At 37.9% G+C, this 16,881-nt stretch overlaps 1 protein-coding gene across 1 annotated transcript in view; it reads right to left on the bottom strand.

Moving 5' to 3' along the window:
• Positions 1-16,881, bottom strand: part of TENM1 (teneurin transmembrane protein 1) — a 761,012-nt gene that overhangs the window by 190,051 nt on the left and 554,080 nt on the right. The window contains 1 exon segment of the mRNA XM_032701921.1: positions 15,093-15,353. Within this exon segment, the coding sequence (XP_032557812.1) occupies positions 15,093-15,353 (261 nt within the window).

A 16,881-nucleotide genomic window follows, 5' to 3' on the forward strand; every position in this document is an offset into this window, starting at 1 on the left:
ATAAACAACAAATTGAATGGCCTTTGTCCTTATTAGTTTACAGAAAATTAATTTTTTAGTGTTAATTTTTGGGCTTGGGCCATTTGCCAAATTTTTAGGGCAGCTGCTAGAACTATAGACAATACACACAAGACAGACATGGAAAGATCTATTGGGTTGTATCCTTTGACTACAAACTGATGAAGAACAGCAATCAATGAATGAATCACATGCCTGCCACGTCCTCTATATGTATACTGAATTGTGTTGGCTGGTTTTAAAGAATTGCAGCCACAAAACCTCTACCTCTTCATTTATTACTTCATACTACTCTAAAAGAGACATGTTGGAAAAATTTAATAGTCAGTAGAAACATAATAGCTTTACACATTATAAAGCAAAGAAAGAGCCAATGCACCCATCCAGTTTCATCACCTTCACAGTCAGAACTACAGTTTCAACCAGTGACCCTCAGATTAACCCTCATAGCACAAGGCTCAGCTCAAGCATGTTTTGAAAAACATTGAGACCCCAAGGGCTCCAAGTACTAAGGACTTACTGTCCCTTGGCAAATTATTCCCAGGAGGAATGACTACATTTTTTTAAAATTGTCCTTCATTTCGTATTTAAATTTCTCAGACTGCCAATTAGAGCTACTGAACCAGCATTGCTGGGTCTGTGTCTGCCAGTAGATGTGTTCTGCTGTATGTTCTGCACTGTGTTCTTCGTGATCACAGCATCTCCTGGGATGCTAAATACCTACAGAGCTCTTCCCTCCCTGCACCCCATCCTTGTTTCAGTTATCTGAGTGACAACTCAGATTTCCTCTATGGATTCAGACCTTTTTAAAAAAACCTTCCCTTGAATAACAAGTCCCAAAGACATAACCACATTTTACACTCCTCTGAGTCCCTTTGATTTTATACATCCCTGGTGTTGAAATGCTCAGAACTGACTTGTCAGAGAAGTCTTAGTGACAGCTGCTATATTTCCCAGTTCCTTGACAAGATGCATGTACACATGCAGCCCAAAGTAGCATTTGACTTGTTGGCTCCATTTATCTCATTTACCGGTCCTTAAGGTCCCTTTCAGAGTTACTGCTTTCCAAAGTAGTGCTTATTAAATATTTTATATTTGGTTACTATCCCCCACACTGCATCTCATTTGGTTTCCTGTGTATCCTTCTGGATCTTTGAAGTGTTCTGTATCGACTTCTGTGTCAGCAATGATGTTTTTAATGTCTGCAGCTTAAATATCAGATAAGAAGCACATTTCTGACATCTTTCACTACAATTTCTCATAAAGATCATGTCCCTAACATGGATTCTGTATCGTGCTATGCTCCCCACACATTTCAGATATTAAAAAGGCAATCAGCTAAATTCTAACACTGTAATAAACGCCTATATTATAGATAATTTAAAAATATTATATTTACCTATATTTGGTACTTAATGTTTCAAAACACAGACAACAGCAACAGAGGAAGCAAGTACCCCTTTGCATGGTCTCCTCCACTTTCCTGTTCCAACTGTTGTAACTTCTATGCTACAATATACTATATGGGAAACAAAAGATTCAATAAATTAAAAAATATAAAACAATTATCCTTGACACAATAAAAGGCTTTTTATGCAGAAACAAAACATTTGTGCATATTCTGACCTGGTACCATCTTAGCAACAAATAAGAATAATAAAGAAGTTTTCCACATTTTATAACAAAATTCTGCATTGAAGAGCTTTATGCATATTAAATGAGGCTTAAAATGAACCTGTGGAAGATAAGACAGATAATATATATCTATATTCATATATCATTTGGGCTCTTCAGAGGACTGGTTCATCTTTTAACTCTGTAATGTGAAGTAAAATAAGCCTTCATGTTGATGAGGATCTATTAGCATTTTTGCAATCCAAATAATAAAAATCACTGCTTGGAATCACTGTTTGGGAGATTAGAAAACTGCCAAGTGATACAGTTAACACCGTTAACTAAGCCTTCACTTATGACCTTTCTCTTTGTAAGTGCCTTATTCTGATTAGGCTTATTTTTTTTCATTTTTCCTACTATTCCATTAACTTCATTACACATATTGAACACAGGCAAGCATTTCAAAGTAATACTAGAAAACCTCTAAAGAAGAGACAATCCGGTGTAGTGAGCAAAACCTGAGTATTTCCAAATGTTTTAAATTCCACCCTGCAGAATGGGAGTAACCATGGTTTTCTCATCACTACAATTTGTCATGTTTCAGCCTCTGAAATGACAGCTCAATGAAACTGGGTTTTCTCCTTCTTGAGTATTTTCTTTTAGGAGTACTATAAATTTCAGTCACAGCTATCAGCTGATCACAGAACTGAGGTGACCCAGAAGCATGTCTCTAACTAATCCCCTGGGTGTCCACATGTTAGTAGAAACAAGTTACATTCAAGAGAAAAGTCAAGAAATTAATTCAAAGGTGAGTTAAGAAATGCCATTGAACTTGGTAGGTATGTAAAATCAACCAGGCTGGATGAGTAGAAGGTTATTCCCTGTCCTGCTATTCTTAAGGAAATAAAAGGGCCAATAAGAAAAAAACCTCTCAAGATTAGAATACTTGTCATCAGTTTTCAGGTCACTACCTCTAAAATACACACGTAGAAAATATTTTTAGAAGTAATTAAATCACCCAAACATAATGAGCCTGTCCTGGTGGCTCATTGGAAGCATTCAAAAAAGGGTCCACACGTGAAATTACCAACACAAGCTGCTGGAGAGAAGCCAATTAAAAACTCCTCCAAATACAATTTTTCACATGAAAAGGAGGAAACACTCGACTGCCCACAGCCAGTTGCTTTTTGGAATGTTTGCTTTCCTTGTATTTGCATATGGATCAATAAATGAAACCAAGAGGAGGAATTATCTAATCTGAGGAATTTCAAAGCACTTTTCAAATTAATTGAAATTTTGATATATTAGTTGTCCAAGTTAATCCAAAAGCCAACAGTAAATTTACTGAGATAAACAAATTCCACACTTTTCACCTGCTTACCATTTTAGTTTGAATAGTGATGGATTTCAGTGCAACCACTCACATTTACGAGGACTGTAAATACTGCCAGGATTCAAACTGTCTAACCTGCTGCAAGCTGCAGCTGTATCAAGACAAAGCAGGTGTGCATTTGCCACCTACCAGAATAAGCAACACAGTCACCCCCAAACTTGCATCCAAGAAGAGGATGACACACACTTTAAAAGATCTTTCTCTGCATCACGGGTGCATTAACAAGTCCTCTAGTTCTCCAGGAATGATTGCTTTGCAAAATTATACACATCTTTTGAAACTAATTTAACACTTCACGTTTCCACTTCCTTGACTTGCCTAAGCTTGGTTTTTCAGCTTTGTCAGCACACTGATACTTATGTGGCATAAAAGCTTCAGAATATTATCAATCAAGGACTTTATTAACACCATCATGTTGATGGGGACGTCCTCAAAGGACATAAGGAGTCTTTAAGACAGGAAAGAGTTAAAACATTATAGCAGGAAGGAGAGAAAGCAGTGGGATGGGAAGCTCCTGCCATGTATTTTTGGCTGCTGTGCTGTACACCTGAACTAGACAATCACATTTCAAAGAATACTCAATTGCTGGGGTTTTTTTCTCCCATGGGCATACAAATCTGCAAATTGCATCATTACCTACTGAAAGGGCAGCAATGGCAGGGATAGCAGTGCAGGAGCCTACGTGGGGATTTTTTGTGATACAGGAAACTGCTGTCAAAGATTATCATCAAAACATGATCTGAGCTGGCAAAGCCAACAGCCAAACATCTCCACTTTGTTGACTATCCTTGCTGCTTCCAAGCTGGCTGTGGGTTATTTCTGTTTCCGCATTCTGACTCCCACTGCAAATTTCCCCAGTGGGAACTTAAAACCTGAGCCCTGCCAGCTGTCTAGAGCCCGGATCAATCTACATGAGTCCACAGCCAGGGATCTGATTTTGTTTCACAACTGCACAAACCTGAAGCATTGGAAGAAAACAATCTGAAACCATTTGAAAATGGCAACTCTTCTGCCATTTCTCTTACCAGAGGCTTCCTGCCATAAATGCAACCATGATTCAGTATCTCAAGAGCTTCTACTGGGCCTGAGAGAGAAACCCAACTGTGCCACGGGAAAGGATATGTGCCGGTTTTTCTTTTTCTTCCTTTTTACCAAGCAGAAGGTAGGTGATAATTCAATCTGAACTATTACAGAAGCAATGAATGAACAAATAATTCTACAAAGATTTACACAAAACCCCAGTTGATTTAGACTGTTTACTTATTATGGCTCTTTATTTACATTAATGAGCACCGTTTGAATTGTTAAGTAATTGCATATAAACATGTTTATTTTATCATATGTACAGCTGCAGTATTGTTTTAAAAAGGATTCAGTATGTAACAGTCTGTCCACTTTTTTTTCCCTTTTATGTTCCAGATCTCTGATTTAGGTTTGTGCCATTATTACCCACCAAGTAATGTATAAGATACCTGGAAGAAAGTTCAAAAAATTCCACTATAGTTGACTGGTAAAGTACAGAAAATGCTTTCTATTTGATTTAGTATTAAAAGGAAATTGGATATCACTAGACTAAAATGGTGATGCCAGAAAAGCATTTTGAGAGAAAATGCAGAAGGCTGTCTTTAGAGAAAAGATGTCAACAAAAATGAGTGACTGAAATAATGCCGAGTACTTCAGACATGGACAAGAGGTACTAGGGATCAGAAATGAATTATTACGCTCTAAAATGATCCAATAAAAATTGAACTGTTGTGCAGTAATCAGAAAATGTATTGGAAAAGAGATAGGTTATAAAAAGAAAAAGGAGCTTTCAAGTACTGTAGGCTGTTAGCTACTGTGGAAAAATCTGGATTCGGGAGTTATATTTCTAACAAAATATGCACACAACCAAACGCAGCTGAATTTGCTGTTCAATATATAGTGAACTATAAAAATTAAAAAGCCAGGCTGGAGACAGAATCACAGGCTAAAATAAAAATAATCAATGCAACCATCAATAGGAATGTCGAAATGAACACTGTACTGACTGAACACGTAGACACGCAGGCTTCAGGAAGAATGACTCAATTATGTTTTTCCCCACAGGCAAAGACATAAAAGATAGTTGTAGACACATTGAGCACATCACAAAAAAGCATTTGGGCAGTGCCCCTTGTTACAGAGGAAGAACTGCAATTCTAAACGGTGAATAATCACAGATGCTCTGGAAGAAAAACACTCGGGCTCCGGTGCCTTGGGCAGCGCAGCCCTGGCAGCCACTGTGCCACCTTCACCAGTGCTCACCAGCACCCACCAGCCCACAAACACACAACATGGGAGGGAAGGCCTTCCTTTATTGAAGCAAGGGAGAAGCACTGGAACACCAGCTTCTGAGCTGAGGGGGAGAAGGGTTGAGGATTTTTGAAAGAGGCACAAAACCCTTAAGTAGTTTGATGCTAAACTGAGGCAAGGGAGGGGTGGAATGCAAAGGCTTCCCGCATCACATATCATCTCTCATATTCTCTTCCTATCAAACCAGGCAGAGTTCTCAGGACTGAGGCATCCCTTACACCTTTGCTGGCAACGAGAAGACACCAAAAGACAGCAGAGACTTGGCAGAAGCTAAACTCAAAAGGTTCAAGCATCCATAAATTGTTATGTCATAAAGAAAATAACCGAAAAATTTCTAGTGCTGAGCTGTAAATCCTGCATCACTCACCAGGTCCCACTGACAGTGCACAGACAGCAAGCAGCTCTACTACATGATCCCAACACTGACAGGTCAAGCAGATTCAAATAAATTACATGAGATAATTTCTGACTGTGCAACTGGAGATACGTTTATATCAAATTATGCAGAAAAACATAAATTCAAAGCATGCCTTACGACCCTGCAACTTCTGCCACAATAAAATACTTGCTCTGAAGGAGTTTAGCATGACTGGACAATAACAGAAGGTCTGCTGTCTGAAAAGCACTGTTTGGGGAAAAATTAATCAAATATGATGTTCTTAAAAAACCCAAAGTGCCCCTTGAAATTGCTGTTGAACAAGGCAATAAGAAGGGCAGATGAGTCTAAACAACACTTCCAGGTATTTCCTCCCACATATGTATCTTTCAAGATATGTGGTTTCATGGAATCAAAGAACCTCCAGATCACTAACTGTTCCCAGCTCCCACTCTGGATGGAAGGAGGCAAAGGAACACAGTCACTTCACAACACGTGGTTCCTGATGCCCGAAGAGCTGCCCCTCTGTGCTGCCAGCACAGCTCAGGGCCAACAACTCACAGCCAGATGCTGACAAGGGCTGTTCAAGTGAAAGTCAGCATTGTGAACATGGTATAAAATCTGCATGGCAAATCATCTGGGGTAGAAACTTAAGATAAAGAAAAAAAACACTGGTAATATAATTAGTCATCAGAATATGTGAATCTGATTAAAAAATTACTCAAAAACATCTGTTAGGGAGAGGAAGCAGCCTGCAGGAATTATTCGGGGCTCCTAGACCCATATTCTAGAAGAGTTAATTATACACATTTCCTCTTATGCCCATGTTACAAAATATAAAGTCAGGGTATAGAGTTAGATATGATTAAATAAAACAAAATTAATATAGAAGATGCTGAATTTCGTTTTATAAGCCCTGTATACAAAAGCAAGTTCAAACAAGTGGCATTCAAATCTGCTTTATTCTGAAAAAGCTAACTGTAATTTCATATACAACTTCCCATTCTTATCCTATTTTCTATTGCAGAAATTAGAAATAGTCTAGTATGTTCAGTTTAGCTTTCACTTATAGAAGAATATGAAGGTTGCAGCCATGGGAAGCAGCCACTATGTTCCTTCTAGATGGTCTGACAAAAGCTACTTGCTACTATTAATGCTCCCCATATGTAAGATGAGGATACGCTAATATTTGTAACCCTGAAAAATACAGATTTATGCTGATCTTCACCTTACTCCTAAGCCCAAGAGGAAATGAAATACCAACAAATTTGAAAACGGAATTTTCAAGACTTTCTCATGTAATTTAACACACAATGAATTAAATGGGTAAAAATTAAAAACAGTTGAAAAGGAAGAATGAACAACCTTTTGTCATTCACAGGACGACAATAAATTCTTGGAAGATTTCATACCATCAAGAAGAAATAATATTTAGATTACACCTTGCTAGACTCTAAAATGATAATTTGACAGTATTTGTCACTTCTCTACCAATCCTGTGCTCATTTGCTAGATCCCTTCTTTTTATTTCACTTTCAGTATTAAAGTTTGGAGAGCATGTCCAGAGGAGGTCACAAAGATGCTCAAAGGGCTGGAGCCCCTCTGCTATGGAGAGAGGCTGAGAGAGTTGGGGTTTTTCAGTGTGGAGAACAGAAGGCTCCAAGAGACCTTAGAGCACCTTTCAGTACCTAACAAGAGAGCTGGAGAAGGACTTTTGACAAGGGCATGTAGTGATAGGACAAGGGGGGAATGGCTTTAAACTGACAGAGGACAGGTTTAGATGAGATATTTGAAAGATATTCTTTCTCTGAGGGTGGTGAGGCCCTGGCATAGGTTACCAAGGAAAGCTGTGGCTGCCCCATCCCTGGAAGTGCTCAAAGCCAGGTTGGATGGGGCTTTGAGAGACCTGATCTATTGGAAGGTGTCCCTGCCCGTGGCAGGGGGGTTGGAACTAGATGATTTTCAAGGTCCCTTCCAACCCAAACCATTCTGTGATTCTATGATGTGATAGCTGAAAAGCATTTTCCTATGGGGGTAAACCCAGCTCTAGTTATCTTTGTATCTAATACCATACAGGCTGATGGTATAAGGAACCAAATGAGAGTAACTTGATCTCATTTATCTGGTACCCTTAACTATAATCTTGTATGATCACAGTTCACAAGTTTTCCCTTAGCCTTTGCACTAATGATGTTCCACTGGGAGTTTTCAGCAGAACATCCCAAACTTTCATGAAAAACACGTTCCAACTGGTAGAAACATCTACATTTTAAGACATGTAAGTGGAAATGGCTCATGTTTCAAAATAGGTATCAAACTAAACTAGCATTAAACTAAAATAAATAATTTATTCCAAAGGACATACATATAAAATATGACTGTAGGTTGTTTCTGTAAAGTAAATTTCCATTCTTCTAAAACATTTTAAATTTTAACCAAAAGAGATGAGAAATAAAGCATAATGTAAACTTAACAAAACAACATAAATGAAACATCAGGATAGACACGTTGATTGTTTAAAATGGAACTGTTCCCAGCACCACATTTGTCCAGAGATGTCCTCCTGCAGAATTCATGATAAATGCTTAACAACAGAAAAAGTATTTTGCTCAGCATCTCCTCAGTCTCAAAGACTGTGAAATGAAGAGTCAGATAATCCTCACCCTTTTACACTGCAGTACCCCAACAGAAGGCACTTTACTGTCTATCCCATCTCAGTTTCCCCCTCTGTGGCCACCTAGATAAACTAAGGTCCCAAGTATTTCAGCATCACTGCAACATCCTTTTGCACCTTAAAATATTTGTGGAAATAAATTTCCTTTCTGCTCATTTTCACCTGAGAAAGTAAAAAGGACTTAAATGAAAGAAGGAATAATGTTTTATATTGCTGTCATGTCCACAAGCCACATCCACCATCCCTTCTGCATCACACAGGGGAGGAAAGCCAAGTGATCTTTTTCTGAGCTCTAATGTCAATTTACTGATTTCTGGGATAAAAATTAGACCTGACTGTTCTCCTCAAGCTTTCCTTCCTCCTTGCTTTTAGCTACCCATGAAAGAAAACAAAACTGCAGGGCTAAAAATATTACACAGTCTTGTGTAAATGCACTGATAGCTTTTACTATGCTGTGGGCAAAGGTAATTTGCATTATGGAATATAAATAGAATATGTTCTAAATACTGTTTCACTACCTTTAATGCAAGACACTAAATATTATTTTGTGTCTGTCTTTAAATTAGTGTTTATTGTGCTTAAAAGAGAAATAAGGGGATGTGTAATGTGTAATGATTTTAACAGACCATATGCAAACTGTAAAGATTAAAATAGAAGACATGCAGATGCAATGCCCTCGTCAGTCTGAAAAAGTAATGAAGATTGTAATTTTAAAAGGCAGAGTTTTCCCCACAATACTGACAAACAAGTCATTAGCTGAATTTCCATATATAAACAATGTCATAAATTGCTCAAATGCTGGGGGGCACAAGCACAAGACTTTCATATTACAGCTGAGGTGATGTTACAGTGCTTACAGAAGCATCTCACACTTAACCAAAGCAATTCAGATAACTTACATGCTGCCTTTGAGACAGTAACATTTCCAAAGGAACCACTGTAAGGTCAACAAAAGCATCTTACACTCTTAACAACTCCAGCAGAGCAGTTACCATGTCAGTGTATATGCCAATGCTCCCCAAAAGGCACTGCTATGTTACTGCAGGGGCTCACACGCTTCCTTTGACACTGAGGAGGCTTCTTTGAAACAACAGCAGAAGCCACCAACATAAATACCATCTGAACACTAAAAGAGAAAAAGAAACACAATAGAAGCAACGGAGGTCTTTTATTAAGGGAAGATAAGTGGCCCTTTTCTGTCAAATATCTGAAAGTATCATAAATCAAATATCTGACAAGCTGTAGTAAACTACTGAAGTTGGAGGAATTTTACCATGGGGGCTTTGCATTTTATTGATGAGGTTGCCTTAATCTATTAGGTGACTTAAATGATCTGACAGGCAGGAGTACACAAACAGAATGCAATCCATAATAAAAAGGCAAAATAAAGCACACAAGGAATTAACAAAAAATATTAAATGGCACAGATGGAATGGGACTAAGACCAGTGTTTATATTTTCAAGGCTTCTTACACATACTTGACTTAATAGGTCTACCTGCAAATTAGTAACTCAATTTCTTAATTGCACCACTGTAAATAGAAAGTGACAGGTTAGAAGCTACTGGAAATACTTCAGCCATCATTATTACAAACACAGTCCTGCATAGAGAGGCAGTTACAATCACACTTGTTCTCAGAGCATGTATTGTTATTGTAATGTAGCTGTCAGTAATAATTTCCTGGAGAAATGAGAAAGCCAGAGATCAGCTAAATGCCTGGTTTGTTTACAAAATAACAGTAAATAAGAGCAACATTAATCCCAATGCTCTCACTTTCTTACATTATACACAAGACTTTTATGAAGAGCCAAATTCCAGTCTAATTTAAACAGGTGTGAATTCACAGTAGGTCTATTGACACATACTATAAATTAAATCAGAGCCTTGTCCTTAGCTAAATCCTCTCCGTGTCTGCATAACGACAGCATTCACAAAGCTGCACATCCCATACAGCTTCAGCAATTCCAGTACTTCTGTTATTAATTAAGCATCTTCACCCCTTTAACGAATATGTTAAGATACTGAATCTCTAAGTGCAAAGAGCTGAGGTGACTTGCCCAAAACTCACCTATCTGCACAGCAATCACAGAGAAAAAGCCCCAAGATTTAGGGACAGTCAAGAACTCTGTTAAATGGATCACTGCTCCCAGGCTATAAAACAAATACTTAGATGAATTACCCAAGATTAATCTTACACGTTTCTAGTTCATTAAACTCAGCTTTGATCTGTAACCTGCTAATTTCTCTACTACATCTACTTATCAATATATGGCTAATATTTTTATCCTATCTTTGCAGTCTGCTTTTTAAAACTATTGATAGTATTAAAAGTATTGTTTCAAACAGAACACTGATGTTAAGAAAGAAGTTTCCCACTAATTTATGCGGGGAAAAATGAAAAAATAAATTTTTCCACAGCTGTTTTTTTCCCCTCTTGCTTTGTTTTTGAAAAGACAAACATGATATTAAAAACATTATTGACCAGATCTCAAGCACTCTAATGCTATATTATATGACCTGTACTAATACCCTAATTTCTCACCCAGAAATCTCAAAGAAGTCATTGTGAACTATAGCTAATACCCAGTTGTCATAAAATAATGCAAAATAATGCAGCCTAAGGAAATGAACATGAATCAGGCTCCCAGGCTGAGTGTGCATTTCACAGTACACTCACCCAGCACTGGGAATCCTGTACTCTCCTTTTGGTTCTCACTATGGGGTAGAGAAAGAGTAACTAATTGCATAAAAACATTCAAGTAGATGTCAGGAGTAAGCCAAACAAGTCAGCTTTAAAAGTACTTCAAAGCAATCTGACAAAGCAAAAAAGCTTAAAAATCGTGTTATCGTAGAAATGGCTAAAGTTCTGTACCAGCTCTCAGCTGAGATGCAGTAGCTAAAATTAAGACAGTTGATGGCTGTGCAAACATGTCAAATGTGACTCAAAAATGGTTTACAGCATGGCATGAATGCACCTGAGGTGACATTCATTGTGTCACAGCTGTGCAGACATCCTGTAAAGGGAAACATGAGAACTGCATAAACAGCAACAAGGAAGACTATATGGACACAAAAAGGACTGCCTAGTACACTGCCTAGCAGGGGACACAGATCCATGTCACACAGTATAATTTTAGATGTACATCTGAAGACCACTCTTTTCTGTAGATCCTCTTCTGGACTTACTTAATAATAAATAAATAAATTAATTAATGAATTTACCAGCTCAGTAGTCTAGCAGACAAAAGCAGTGAACTTGATGTTCTGACATGCTGCAATGATACCCTCAGTACCAATGAAGTGAGGGTAAATGCAGTCTTCAATGGAATAAAGGAACTATTTTTGATATGGGTTTTCTGTAGTGTTGTTGTCTGAAATTTACATTCACATACTATACAGTAACACTGCTCATGTTTAAATAGAGCTATTTATACTATGCCAGAGATAAGCAATGATCCCAAAGAAATTGGTCATTCATTTTGTGCAGTTAATTTATATTTTGCTTAGCCTCAGGCAAAGCCGAAGGCAGTTTGAGCACTAATAGGCTATTATTAGTTGCCATTAACGTTGACAACACTAAATGGGAATGTTGGTGTTTCATACAATCTGTTCAATGCTGCCAAAACAACTCAAGTATGTTTAAACAGTGATTATGACAGAGTTGGTGTGTCTACGAAGGAAAACAATGGTCAAATACATTCTCAAATTGGGCTACCCAGAATACACAGAGAAGTATATATCCTGTGTCAGGGAACTTCCAATTAGAGCTTAGAATAACTGAGAATGTCAAAGAATAGCTGAAAAGAACGAAATTTAAAAAGAAATATATTAGCTTCAGATAAAGACAGCAAAAAGCTGTCTTTAAAGTAGGTCTACTGGAGTCCACATACTTAGTTATCCCAATGTTACCACAAAAATATCTGTTCTTCATTTGCAGCAAAAATTGTGCTCATAGAGGAAGAAAGAAATAAACCCCAAACCAAACCCCACCTGACCGTTTCAAAATACAGACAACAATAGCAATTAGTTTTCTCAAACGATGCAACAACTCATTAACTTTACTCCAGTTACAAATAGCTCTGTTCACAAGCCATTTGGTTGAACCCCTGAAAGCCAGAATTGCTAAATATTTTTCCAGCAATTAGACAGTATCATGGAAACGAACATTTCATGTACTTCCAGCAACAGAACTTATGCACTCGGATTTCTCCACAGAGTAACTTTCACAGAGAAGTTACTGACTGGCACAAAAAAAAAATACAGTTCCATGGCAGGAACTGAAAGGATAAATGCAACACTTGTGGTCCTCCAATAAAACCCCTGGCACAAACAACAGCATAGAAACAGGAAGATGTGCCATCTATGACATAATTCAAGTAGAGATTTGTGAACTTCTGTATTCAAAGAATACATCAACCCAGATGGAAAACACACTGCTCCGGAGAGCAGGAATCTTCACTGTGAACTTACCTGCGAACAAATGAATATAGCTTGAACCATTGTCTTCAAATTTATCTACATATTATCTTTGAAGACTGTAATTATTATAAGGACTCAACGCCACAGGAAACACTGATACCTATTTTGTTGGCTCTGCCTTAAGACATCTAAAGAGTTCAAGTGAACTTGGGTTCTCAGTTTGTCTCTCTTCTAACTTACTCTCTCCCTCATTTTCCTCTCCTATTTAGTTAAAATTGGTACTCAAGTACCTCAAACACAAATTCCTGATTAAAAATTTTTTATAAAGCTTAAAAGGAATGAAGTATTAAAGCCACATGCAAAAGGAATACTCTATCTACACCATGAAGGAAATTAGTTTAAATTGAATAAAATCATTCTCAGAGACAAACCTTTAGAAGAAATTCCTCCATTCTTTGTTGGTGAAGCACAATGACTATGTGTCCCTACCTTAATGACACTTAACCCACGGTTTCTGACACATTCATCTAGGATGATGAAGGTGGTAAAAGTATTTCTTTTGCTACTTACAGTAATTTTTATCTACAGAAGATTACTTAGTGCAACTTGCACGGATAGCAAAACATCATCAACACCCAGCTGCACCACTGCATTCCAGACTGAAATACATAATTCAGTTTTATGCCTAATTTGCTTTCAATACATCCACTTCCCAGCATCTTAAAACATAATGTGTATTTTTTAATCTGAATGACACAAGTACACACATTACTTTCTCATGCAGCGTTCCCTTTTAACCCTTTTCATAGTTAAGGGCCAACCAATGCCAGGCAGACCAGATTCAATTCCTTCAGCCACCACTGAAAACCCAATCTCTTCGGTAAATACCCAAATACCCCTCCCCTTCAACCCCAAACAAAAACACCCTCAGCAATGACACTTCACAGAGGGTGGATCCCACAGAGGATGTGGCAGAAGCAGGAAGGCAGAAGAAAGGCATCCATTACATGCTGGAAATGGGGTGGCATCTGAAAACTACGTGATTCTAGGGACACAATACCATGTGATAGCACAGAATGCTTAATCCTCAAAGGCATATTTCATTACATAAACAAGCTGAGCAGTAAAACCTTTTTTTTTTAAACTCATGCACATAATCTAGTGTCTTTAAGCCTATGTTGGACATTATCATTGATACTGACAGACATCCAGATGAAATTATAATTACCAGCTTTGTATTTGACAAATTCAAACACATAACTATAGAAATGACATTTATAGCTGAACTCTTTCATCTTATGACTATAATGCTACTAAAATGTATCACTGTCAACACTGAAGTGTCAATCTGCCACTTCTACTGATTCCTCTATTTCTTATCCACTTAAAAAAACATATAAAAGAACACTTAGACCTGCCATAACATGCAGTTAATAAACACAGAAATTAAAATACCAGCTAAGCTTGCTGATCTTAAGCATGATATATTTGTTTACTTACTACACTCTTTAAGGAAACAGAGTAGGTTGTAATCAATTTTGATGCCGAGATAGAAAAAAATATTAATTCCCCACGTTATTTAATTAAATACACATTTTCCCTTTCTGTGACACAATAAATCATACAAAGAGATCCTGAAAGAGAATGAATATCTAAAAAACATCCCCCAAAAAAGGCACCCCACCCAAAAACCATCCACATGACCCAGAAGCTCACTCTCCATATGTAGAGAAATATAGAAGTGAGATATGACAAAGACCTGTTCAATCTGTCCTACTAATAAAGGCATGTCTTGAGGTTTAGCACAAAATTAGAGGTAAATAGAGCAGTTAGGACTCCAGGTTGCCTCTCAAGTCACCTGGCTGAAGAGCCTTAAAGCTATGCCCAGAAGCCAAAACATGTGGGAACAATTCTGTGCAAAATGTGATATAAATGTACATATATGGATTTATTTTAGAACCTAATTCATAGGCTACCAAATTAAAATGATAAATATCCTTTGATATAAAAATGAAGAATGTGGGAAAGTAGTCTCTAGAAGAACGATGTTTTAACAAAAACGTTGTTTCATTTTTTTGGTCTTATTTTCTGTCTACGCTATAAATACAATACACTCCCCAAACAATCCCTTCACTTTACATATAATAAAGAGATCTAAAAAGGAACAGGAAAAAAAAAGAAAAAAGGAAAATAAGAGGGGTAGAAGAAAGTTTTCCATAAATTACTACTTCTACTGAGTACATTAGACGCATTTCTTTATTACCATTCTCCCCATCAGACTTCCTTTCATGGTCAGTGTCAGTGAGGGACAGCGCTGAGTTTGCCCGGCTGGACAAGCAGGAGCTGTGTTCCGACTTGATCCCCCTCATCCACATCCTCAGGGCATGATCCGGGGAGGCACCACCTTCTGTTTCGGTCTCCACATCTGAGCCCACCTCTAGAGGGTAACTGTGCTCAGCTACACCGTGTAAGTCAGTCTGATAGCCAGAGCAGAGAATATGGGGAGTCTCACAGAATTCCATGTCTGCAAAGAAACAAAAGTTCAGAAAAAAAATTTAGCAGTGAAAAGCATCACAACTCTGATTTTCTTTTGGAGAATCCATTTTGAGAATTAACACTGTTAATACTATTTGAAGACTTTTTTTGGTCAGTGACTCACTCTGCTATCTAATCTACTATAACTATAATAACTAGAAGAGGGCAATTGTAAAATAGACAATATTGCACTGTAATTGTGCCTTTTTGTCTGAGAGAAATATGTATCATAGCTCAAACGTGTACACACCCACACACTGATAGCTGTACATCAATTTACAACCAGAGTGAGTATCTGCAAATACAGATACTTTCTTGGGTTTAGCCAGAAAGGCAACAGCTCTAAAATTAATCTCAGTATGTTTTTATTATAGGGAAAGTGGAGCAAATTTGCAAATAGGAAACTTACAAAATAAATTTTGAAATATTTGGTTAATCACAGAAGACAAAGAAAGGGTACTTACCATTGGCTCGCTCTTTGAGAGTGCTGTCCTTGCATATTCACACCAGTGGGTTTTGGTTCTCCAGTGCTGGTGGCCTACAGGAACTTCCTAGAAGAGCAGTGACTCTAGGACTGTACAAGTGCCATCTCCTGACACCAAGTGATCAGAGATTTTAGAGTTGTACAGTGCTCAATGCTACAGTTATTCTTAGAAGACACGGCAACTGTAGAGCAGCAGAAATCCGAGGACAAACAGAAGGTGGACAGGACCCATAATGTGAATATGCAGAGGAAACATTCTCGAAGAACTACAGGTAAGTAACACACATAAGCAAATTACAACTTCCCTTTGAGGTAGCCTCTGCATATTCTCACTTGTGAGAATCCAATTACAAATGCAACTCCCAGGGAGTATGACAAGGAGTTCTAATTAAATAAGGATTACAGAACTGCACTCCCTAATTGAACATCAGACCTGGGATGCCATCTTGAGAGACTAAATACAATATCAAATATGCATACGGTATTCTTTCAATTTCTGGAAAAGAAACATTAGACACAAGAGTCATTGACAGAGACTGAGGACAAATACGCTCTTCTTCTGTCATCCTAACTAAAGCTTTAATTTGCCAAACTAATCCACTTACCAGCCAGTGAGAGGAATGAATCTTACTTTAAGTACTCTCTCTGAAATAACAGAAAGCCCTGGTATTTTCTTGAAGGTATCAACCAAAATCTACAAACCAAATGCTAAGTTACAATATCCTGAGGTGGTTTAATTTATAAGTCATCTGTCTCTACATATCTTTCCTTTGCCATCAAAACATTCCTGAAGGTCTTGGCTGTAGTGACAGCCCATATGGGCTGGCTTTCAGCTCAGGAAATGGCAACCAATTTTCTGGAGGGCAGGGGAAGAAGGTGAGCAGCAAACAGGAGTGGCCACAGCCTCACTTTCCTATGTGAGAGTCCTGAAAGGTCACCTGTTGCCCTGCTGTTGTCACTGCATTGGGTGGCCCATCCCAGCAGCACCAGCCAGCACCAGTTCCTGCTCCTTTCAGAGCAGCAAGGCAGCTGT

This window comes from Chiroxiphia lanceolata, chromosome 14 (assembly GCF_009829145.1).
Source record: "Chiroxiphia lanceolata isolate bChiLan1 chromosome 14, bChiLan1.pri, whole genome shotgun sequence".
Lineage (NCBI taxonomy): Eukaryota > Metazoa > Chordata > Aves > Passeriformes > Pipridae > Chiroxiphia > Chiroxiphia lanceolata.